The 10271-nt window shown below is 39.3% G+C and overlaps 1 protein-coding gene across 1 annotated transcript; it reads left to right on the forward strand.

Annotated features, from left to right (window-relative positions):
• Positions 1–9326: 9326 nt before the first annotated feature.
• On the forward strand, positions 9327–9951 carry LOC102858871 (ferritin light chain 1-like). Its single transcript, XM_006886701.1, has 2 exons — positions 9327–9446; positions 9670–9951. Exons 1-2 carry the CDS (start codon positions 9327–9329, stop codon positions 9949–9951), a joined length of 402 nt encoding a protein of 133 aa, XP_006886763.1.
• Positions 9952–10271: the final 320 nt, after the last annotated feature.

Genomic DNA, 10271 nt, shown 5'->3' on the forward strand with positions numbered 1-10271 from the left:
TGAATAAGTCATTGATTTTACAAAATTCAATCATTCTATCTCCAGCCTCATTCCTGTCACCAAGCCCATGTTTTCCGACTACTGATTCTTCTTCACTATTCCCAACTTTTGCATTACAGTCACCCATTATTATCAATGCATCATGATTGCATGTTTAGTGTTTCTTAAAAAAACTGAACACAGAAATCCCAAATGACTCAGCCATTCCACTGCTGGCAATAAACCCCAAGTAAATTAGAGCTGAGACACAAACACATACATATGCACCTATGTTCATAGTATTATTATTTATAGTAACAAGAAAATGGTAACAACACAAATGCCCATCAACAAATGAAGGGATAGAAAAACAATGATATATTAAGACCTTGGAATATGATGCAGCAGTAAAGAACAATGAAATATATATGAGGTACAACACAACATGGGAGAGTCTAGAGAGCATTATTTTGAGTAAAATAATGCAATCACAAAAGGATAAATACTGCATAAGGCCACTTCTGCAAAATAACAGTAAAAAAAAAAGGAACAATACTGTGACAATTGGAGGGTAACTAACGGGTGGTGGGTGGGAAGGAAAGAACAGAAATGTAATGTGTAGAAATAATAATGCTACAAGCACCAAGACAAGGGAGATCAACTTGGGAAGAATTCAGACAAAGATAATACAGCTATTATAATTAAAAATAGGAACAAGATATATAAAACTGTTAAAGGGAAGGGGGGAAAATGGGGGAAAAGAAAAAAGAAATCACTAGGACAGCAGAGATTAGTGGGGGGGGTGGAAGTGATGTGAAAAAATAGGCAAAGTGCAATGGGGACTTGAGGAGATGGGGAGGAAAAAAATAGCAGTTCAATAGTAATTCATTGTAAAACCAGTATGTGCACAAAGGATTATGCAAAACAATGTGCACATGAATTAAACAATGCACATGAATAATTGTCCAAAAATGAATGATGTTATAAATGATAAACTAAAAAAAAATAAGGTAGGTGGCATATACAGAGTCAAGTAACAACAGCAACAAAACAAACAAAAACACAACCACCACAAACAAACAACATGGCAGCATCTAGAAAGCACTATGTTGAGTAAAATAACTCAGTCACAAAAGGTCAAACGCAGCGTAAGCCCACTACAGTGAAAGAACTCAATCAAAAAGGAGTTCCATCTGACTTGATCAGTATGGAACCATTTCAAGAAGTAGATTATGACCAAGAATAAATGGTACAAAACCATGAATTTAAACTTTTACTGAAGGCATTGGCAAAAGTAAGCCCCTATGAATCTGATGGCATATCAGGTAAAAAAATAAATGTAGTCCTGGATATGCTTACTAGTCTATACCAAAAAATTCTAAGAAGACTACCTGTAAGATTTCTGTATTTGTGCCCACTCTAAAAAAATGGCGATTTAACAGATTGTACAAATTATTGAACAATATCAGCCATAATTAAAAAACAAAACAAAACACAAAACCCTTCTAGAAGATAATTCATCTTGACTGGAGCAGAACATCAATAGGAAACTGCCAAGATCAGGTTGAAAAGACTGTGGAATTAAGGGCATTATTGATAATAGCAGATGAGTCTTGGTTGAAAACAGAGAATGCCAGAAAAATGTGTGCTTGTATTTTATGGAGTATTCAAAATCATTCAGCTGTGTGGGTTATAATACATTATGGACATCTTTATGAAGAATGGGAATTGCCATATACCTTAATCTTTAAACTGATACTCTTGATCGTAAGCAAGTGAAACAAACCCTTGACAGCAGATTTTACTAGTGAACAATGTCTCTTGATTTCTTGGCTGCTACCATGGATGTTGATTGTGTAAAATGAAATTGTTGTGGATAGAGAGTTGCACTGGTAATCCAACAGTGAAATTTCTTTGGTGGTTCAAATCCACTATTGTCTTCATGAGAGCAAGATGGGCAGTCTCCTCCTGTGTAATTTACAGCCTCTTAAAAACCTGCTGGAGGTTTGACTATCAGCAGTTCTTACCTGATAGCAATGAGTTGAGTTTTGAGTTTCATGGTGTTGCCTATTGGTCAAGTGGTGAGGATTTTTGTTTTCTTGATGTTAAGATGTAACCCACATTGAGGGCTACAGTCTTAGATCTTTTTCAGAAAGTGTTTAAACTCTTCATTTTCTCTAAGCAAAATGCCTAATGTAGCTTGTAGATGAGTCTTCCTCCTATCCTAATGCTACATTCTTGTAGTATAGTCCAACTCCTCAAATTACTTGTTCAACTCACAGATTGAATAGATAAGCTATTCAATAAGTATGGTCTGTTTAGACAACTACTTCTTGGCCTATGTATGTTGTTGTTATGTGCCGTCAAGTTGCCTGCTACTGATAGCAACCCTATGTGCCATGCTCTATCCTGTCCCAGTCTTATTGTCTCTGACACACCTATGCCTACTACCCCAGTCGGTGAGTCATTACATCTGATCAAGGGTTTCCTGACTGTTGGCGCAAACTAAAGGTGCTTAGAATCTCAATCTCTTCACCATCTATCGTGATACTGCCAATCAGCCCAGTGGTGGGTTTCACATAAGTAAAATTGTTACAGGATGTCCATGCTTCTCAATGTTATCCATATTTTATGACAACCACGGTCAAATGTTGTTGTTTTTTTTTGTCATTAATGTGCTGTCGAGTTGCCCGTGACTTGTAGCGATCCTATCTATGTACAACAACCCTAAACCCTGCTCTATTCCATTCCAATGGCACTGTCTCCGATACACCTACCCCCATTACCCCAGTCACTGAATCAATCCATCTCATTGAAGTTCTTCCTCTCCTGGGCAGTCCCTTCACTCTCAAGCATGATGTCCCTCTCCAAGGACTGGTACCTCCTTTCAATATGTCCAAAGTATGTCAGATGAAGCTTCAAAATCCTTCCCTCCAAAGAGCTGTCTGGTTGTTTCACCCTCTCTAGAATGAACCTGTTTGTTCTCTTAGCAGTCCATTATATATTCAGCACTCTTCTCTAACACCACAGATCAAAGTCATCAAATCTCCTTCCATCATCCCAAGTCACAGTCCAACTCTCTGATGCATTACAAGTGATTGCAAAGACCATGGCCTGTATCAAGTGCACCTTAGTCTCCAGACTGACATCGTTATTCCTCAGGTTTTTTGAGAGGTCTCTGAGAGCAGACTTTCCCAATGCAATATATCTTTTAATTTCCTGGCTGCACAAATATCTTTGCATAATGAATAAAACACAAGTAAACATCTCTCTGCTTTAGGTCAATATTCATCTGATATCAGCAATGATATCTCATATGTATGTAGTTGTTGTTGTTAAGTGCCATTGAGTTGTAGGTCACTCATAGTGACCCTATGAAGGGAAGTCCTCGACACTTGCATGTCTGACTTTCATCCTTTCTCCAGGTTCATAGGGTTTCTGGAGGCAAGCTACTTATGAAAGTGGATGCCACTCCTGCCTTGAAGCTTGTTTCAACAAGGAAGCACCACCAAACACAGTCCACCATGGGTAACCATTATGTATGTATGTGGTGGAATGCAAAATAAACTATCATTCACACAACCAAAAAGAGAAACTCTCAGTTTTACAATTCTCAATCTCAGGTTGTTTCTGTTGCCATTGTTGACTCTTCAGTTTTTAAAATTTCTTGTAAACTTGTTTTGGTTTTTGGCTAATGGTTTCCATTCATCCAGAAAGGGTCAAATTTTACCGACGTATTTGAAGAACATTTTTCTGGATATATAACTTTTAGTGGTTATTTTTTTTCCCTTTCAAGGTTTTATATGTGTCATCTTATTGCTTTGTGGCCTATACATTTTCTGCCAATAAATCAGAGCTTAATCTCATTTTGGCAGCACCATGATAGAAAAAAGATTGAGGTTGTTAACAATTACAGTTTGCTTGGCTCCACACTCAATACTCTTGAAACAAGCAGTAAGGAAATCAAAGATGAGTTGCACTGGGAATATCTGCAGTTAGGAATCTCTCCAGAGTACTGAGAAGTAATTATGTCAGGCTAGAGGCTAAGGTGTGCCTCATCCAGGAGATGATCTTCACAATTACTTGCTGTGAATCTGAGAGCTGGACAATGACTAAGGATGAGAGAAGAAGAATTAATGACTTTGAGTTGTGGTGCTGGAGGAGAGTCTTGAATACACCACAGATCACCAAGAAAACAAATTTTTCTTGGAGAGGATGCAACCAAGTTTCTCTTTGGAGGCTAGGATTTTGAAGCTCCATTTCACAAACTTGAAGCACATGACCAGGAGGTCATGTCTTTGGATAAAACCATCATGCTCAAAAGGGTGGAGGGACAGTGCAAGAAAGGAAGACCCTGGATAAGATGGACTGATAAAGTAACTGGGACACTGGGGGTAGATGTATCGGAGTCAGCGACATTGGCTCAGAACTGGGCAGGGTTCAAAACTACAGTACATTGGGTTGCTTTGAGTTGTAGATGACTCAATGGCACATAGCAATAGTAACAGAAAAACAAACAAACAAAAAACCAAACCACTAAGGTCGCTTATTTTCTCTGAGGTGTGGTAATGTTTTTGTATTCATATATAACTGGTCATAAGAGTTGATTTTATATATTCCAGCATGAAGAGTGGGTGTGCTACTGTGCTTGGTAGTTTGGCAGTACTTAGGCACTTACCATCTGTCTCTTGCTTGGTATGATTGGAGGAAGGGAGTGTGTGCACAGATCTGTGTTCCCGTTCATATAACCTGGTTGAGGGTGGGTTGGGCTGGTATTAGCTTCTATGTTTCATTGATCAGATGGTGCAGGAGTGGGTGATGGCCCTCATCCAGCCATTAAGATTGTAGGAGGTGTAGACAGAGACAGACAGCTGCAGTCTCCTGCTGGGTAGAAAAAAAATAAATACATAAATAAAGCAAGGAAGAAAGCTAAAGGGGAAAAGAGCAAAAATTACAAATTAAAAAACCAGGAGAAATAAAGAGAAAAATCCCCAGTAATAACACAAAGGAAAAGAAACAATTAAGAAGGGGTTTCTGTCATCTCAGAAGGTGACCAGGAGGAGGATGCCTGGTTTGGCATTAATATTCCACTGGTTTTGACTCTTTTCCCTTCATAGGAGGTATCCTCTTTAGCTCCTTGGTCCTAGTGTCTTGATACTACCAAATAAAACGGTGACTCCACCTATACTGAATAACCATCTTTATCTTTGTTGTTGTTGTTATGGGCTGTCGAGTCACCTGCAACTCATAGTGATCCTATGAACAACAGCCCTAAACCCTGCTCTGTCCTGTGCCAACCTTACTGTCTCTGGCACACCCACCCCAATTACCCCAATCACTTAATCAATCTACCTCATAGAGGGTCTGACCCTCTTGTGCTGTCTCTCCACCCTCCCAAGCATGACGTCCGTCTCCAAGGACTGGTCCTTCCTTGCAACATGTCTAAAGTACGTCAGACAAAGGTTCTGAATCCTTGCCTCCAAGGAGCAGCCTGGTTTAATCCTCTCAAGGGTGAACCTTTTAATTTTCTTAGCAGTCCGTGGTATATTCAATATTCTTCTCCAGCACCACAGCTCAAAGGCATTAATTCTCCTTCTATCCTCCCTCTTTATTGTCCAGATTTTTGACACATAGCAAGTGATTGCAAAGGCCATGGCCTGTATCAGTATCAGACACAGCTTAGTCTCCAGTGTGACACCATTGCTCTTCAGTACTTTGGGTAGGTCCCTCACAGCAGACTGTCCCATCACAATACCTCTTTTAATTTCCTGGCTGCTGGTGCCAACTGTGTTGACTGTGGAGTCAAGCAAACTAAAGCTGTTTACAATCTCAATCTCTTCACCATCCATCCTGATGCTGCCAATTGGTCCAGCGGTGAGAATCTTTGTCTTCTTGACATTGAGCCTCAATCCATATTGAAGGCTGCAGTCCTTGACCTTCTGCAGCAAGCGCTTTAGGTCCTCCTCAGTTTCAGCAAGCAGGGTTGTGTCGTCTGCATAATGCAGATTATTGATAGATTTTCCACCAATACTGATACCACACTTCTCCTGATAGAGCCCAGCCTCCCGGATAATCTGTTCTGCAAACAGGTTGAAAAGGTATAGAGATAGGACACATCCCTGTCATAAACTCTTCCCAATTTTGAAACATGAAGTGTTTCCTTGTTCTGTTCTGATGACTGCCTCTTGGTCCAAATTTAGGTTTCACATTACCACGATCAAGTGTTCTGGAATTCCCATTCTTCTCAGAGTCAGCCACAGTTTGTTGTGATTCACACAAACATCTTTGCATAATCAATGAAACACAGATAGACATTCCTCTGGTACTCCCTGCTTTCAGCCAAAACCTTTCTATCACTAGCTACAATATCCCTAGTACCAAGCCCTTCAAAACCCAGCCTGAACTTCAGGCAGTTCTCTGTTGATGTGCTGTTCTAGTCCTTTTTGGATAATCTTCAACAGAATCTTGCTTGCATGTGATATAAATAACATTGTTCAATAATTTCCACACTCTGTTGGGTCACCTTTCCTTGAAATGGGAATAAATATAAACCTCTTTCAGTTAGTTGGCCAAGTGATTGTCCTCCAGATTTCTTGACACAACTTGGTGAGCACATCTAGGGCAGCATCTGTTAGTTGAAATCTGTCAATTGGTATACCATCTATTCCTGGGGCCTTATATTTTGCCATTTCTTTCAAAGCAGCTTGAACTTCTTCCATAGGCTCTTGCTCATATGTTGTTTTATGAAATTCTTCTCTATCCACCACTTCCTTTTGGTACAATGACTCTGTATACTCTTTCCATCTTCTTTAAATATTTCCTGGATCATTTAATATTCTGCCCGAAGCATCCTTAAGTATAGCAACTTAAGGTTTGAATTTGTTCTTCAGTTCTTGAGCTTAAGAAACGCCGAGCAAGTTTGGCCCTTTTGATTTTCTGACTGCAGCTCCTTGCACATTTCATTATAATATTTTACTTTGTCTTCCTGAGCTTCCTTTTGAAATTTTCTTAACATCTTTAATTATTCCCTCTACTTTTGCTTCTCAGTGCTCCAGTGCAGTTTAACACATTTATTATAATAATATCTTTAGACAGGATTTCTAATTTCCACACATTAGCTTTCAGGAGAAAGCTTAATACTTAATGATATTAAGTATATATGGGTTCTTTATGATTTGCTCAGTTCTTTTTTTAAAGAAATTATTCCAATTTATTTACAAAGTTTGAAAACATTGCTTTTCATAAAAGATCCTTCACATTTCCTTAACCCCACCCACACATTGAATTGTGCCGCCCTATGATTAACAACCTACCCCCCCATCCTCACCCCTCTATTTCAAACCCTCCAACCCCTTTTTGGATCCTCATACTCCTTCTACAATAATGGTTTTATACAGTATTTGTCTTTGTGGGACTGAGTTAGTTCACTCAATATAATGCTCTCCAGTCCCTCTCAAGGTAGGTAATAATTTACAAAATAATTGCTCCTGTGTGCTGCATCGTATTCCATTGTATGAATGTACCACAACTTCTCAACCCATTCGTGTTCAGTTCTTAAAGCCTTTTGGGGTTTTCTTGTTTTGTTTTGGTTTTGGTTTGTTTTTTTTTTTGCTTTTGTTTTAATTTTTTCTAGTGTTTCATACTAAAACTTTTATTTTATACCAAAAAATTTTCTTTATTTACAGATAGTAATTCACATTGTGTTTCCTGCATGTATATTGTGTTTCAGACAACCTTTCATTTATGTTGTGATTCATTCATATACATTGTGTTTTGTACATTCATTTATATATGCTATTATATGCACAGGAATCAGATCAGTTACATCTGTGGAAAGACTTGTTGGAGAATCTCAATATCAGCTGTGAAAACTAGGCTGGGTGCTGATTGTGGAACAGACCATCAACTACTCATATGTGAGTTTAAACTAAAGCTAAAAAAATAAACAAACAAAAAAAAAACATTAAACCCACAAGACCCAAAATTTGATCTTGAGTCTATCCCACTTAAATTTAGAAAGCATCAAAGAAACAGACTTGAGAATTTGAACTGTAATGAACGAAGATCAAATGATCAGTGGGAGCATACCAAGAATATTACCCATGAAGAATACAAAAGGGCTGTACAAAGATAGAGGAGGAAGGGAAGCCTAGGATGGGTGTCAGAATAGACTCTAAATAGTGCACTAAACGAGAAGCCAAAGGAAAGGGAAGAAAGCAGGAAGTATAGGAGCTGACTAGAAGATTCCACAGGGCAGCTTGGAAAGACAAAGCAGAGTATTTTAATAAAATGTGCAAAGATCTAGAGTTGGAAAATTAAAAGGGACAAACTCAATTGGCATGTCTAAGCTGAATGAACTGAAGAACAAATTCAGCCTTGAATTGAAATACTTAAGAATGTTATGGGCAGAATATTGAATGATCCAGGAAGCATTACAAGAAGATGGAACAAGACAGAACTGAGGCTTCCCTGGGGACAAGCCCCCCATTTTGGGATTCTAGCCTCAGTGGCTGCAGGGCCATTCCAAAGGCCAAACAGGATAAGAGAGTTTGGGACACAAAGCTACAAGCAGGACAAAGATTTTCTCAGCTTTCTGCTAGAGGGAAGGCTGATTTGAGATCCTCTGCACATGATCTGCTTGAACTGGTTGCCCTGATCTTGTACCACTCCAGAGACAAAGGAAGGCATAAGCTTCTGGAGAAAAGGTGTATGAAAAACTGCTCCAGTGAAGCACCTGGTCTTACACCACTCAGCCACTTCATACAACAAAGGAGGACAAAGGAATTTGGAACAGGAGACTATATCAATGTGTGATTCTTGCAGGGCTGCAGTGCAGAACAGAGAGGGCCTCAAAGACTTTAGAAAGACAATTTTTCCCATAAAAGACTTTCAGTAGAGTGAGTGCCTCACCCAATAGATTGAACATTTTAACCTGGCTAACTAATTAATAACATTATAAAGACAAGAACTGTCAACAACTTACACAGGCACAATATAAACAGCCTAATATTTATCAAGAAAAACTTCACATGATAGTGAGAAAGCATCAGGCAGCTTCAAACACTGTGAAATAAACAAATTAAGCATCCTCCAAAACAAGAAGAGAACATAGAAGACTTCATGAATAACCCAGAGATAAGAAGATAGATGATAGAGGTTGATATGGAGACATTAGAACAGCTACAAATGATGGAAGAAACAATGACAGCCACAAATCAAGGAAATAACCTAGAGGTACAGAACCAGAAAAAATATATTGGTGAGAAGTTATTTCAACAGCTATGGAAGAAGGTACAAATGGTGGAAGAAGCAATGGAAACCACTAAGAAAGCAAACACTCTTGAGACATGGAGCCAGAAGAAAGTATTGATGAGGAGTTCCCCAGTGAATGCTTCCACAGTTTGGATGGAACAGACCCAGCGATTCCCCACCTCCAGTCTCAGATTACCCTCCGACTTCATCAACAGGTGTAACTCGATATTATCTTCTTAGGCATCTCCTATTTTGGGACCAGCTAACACAGTTTTTTTTGTTACCCCAAAACTTTGACCACCTATGAGCTCTCAGATTCATCAGAATTAGGAGGCCAGAGTCAACGATCTGGTCAAATTGCACACGTGAGCCTCTTACACCTACCTCTCTGGGCCAGGACAATGAGCCTAGAAAGGTGTAGAACACGTTTTCCTTGAGTTGACGAAGGAGAATTGTGAAGGTGCCAAGCATCTCTTGAAGCTGCAAAACCAGAGCGGTGGCCATACCCTCTTCCAAGATATACAGAAGCCATCCCAGGACAAATGGGGTAAAACCCTGGACACCATGGAAATAGCACTGGCCGTGGTGAAGAACCAGGCCCTTCTGGAACTGCATGCTGCAGATTCTGACAACACAGATCTCCATATTTATGACTTTCTGAAGAACCATTTCCTGGAAAAGGATGTGAAACTTCTGAAGTGTTTATCTAACCAACATTAGAAGACTGTCAGGCCACAATCTGGGCTGGGCAAGATTCTCTTTGAGTGACTCACCCTCAAGCATGAGTAGAAGAGACCTAAAGCGGGGTCCTCTGCATCCCTTTGCCATCAGCAGCAAGCTTCTCTTTCTCAACCTGGTGTAAAATCTTATCCAGCCAGAACCCTAGAAACTTTGGACCAAATGGAACAAAAAAAAAGCTTTTTACAAAAGCAAGAAAGGAAGTCTATCCACGAGGAAGAACTTGCACTACTATGAAGAAAATGAAAAAGATGGGAGAAAGAACTGAAACTATAGATGAAGAGATACATGAACTTAAAAAA

Source organism: Elephantulus edwardii, unplaced genomic scaffold, assembly GCF_000299155.1.
Source record: "Elephantulus edwardii isolate Elephantulus edwardi_28Jun2011 unplaced genomic scaffold, EleEdw1.0 scaffold00050, whole genome shotgun sequence".
NCBI lineage: Eukaryota > Metazoa > Chordata > Mammalia > Macroscelidea > Macroscelididae > Elephantulus > Elephantulus edwardii.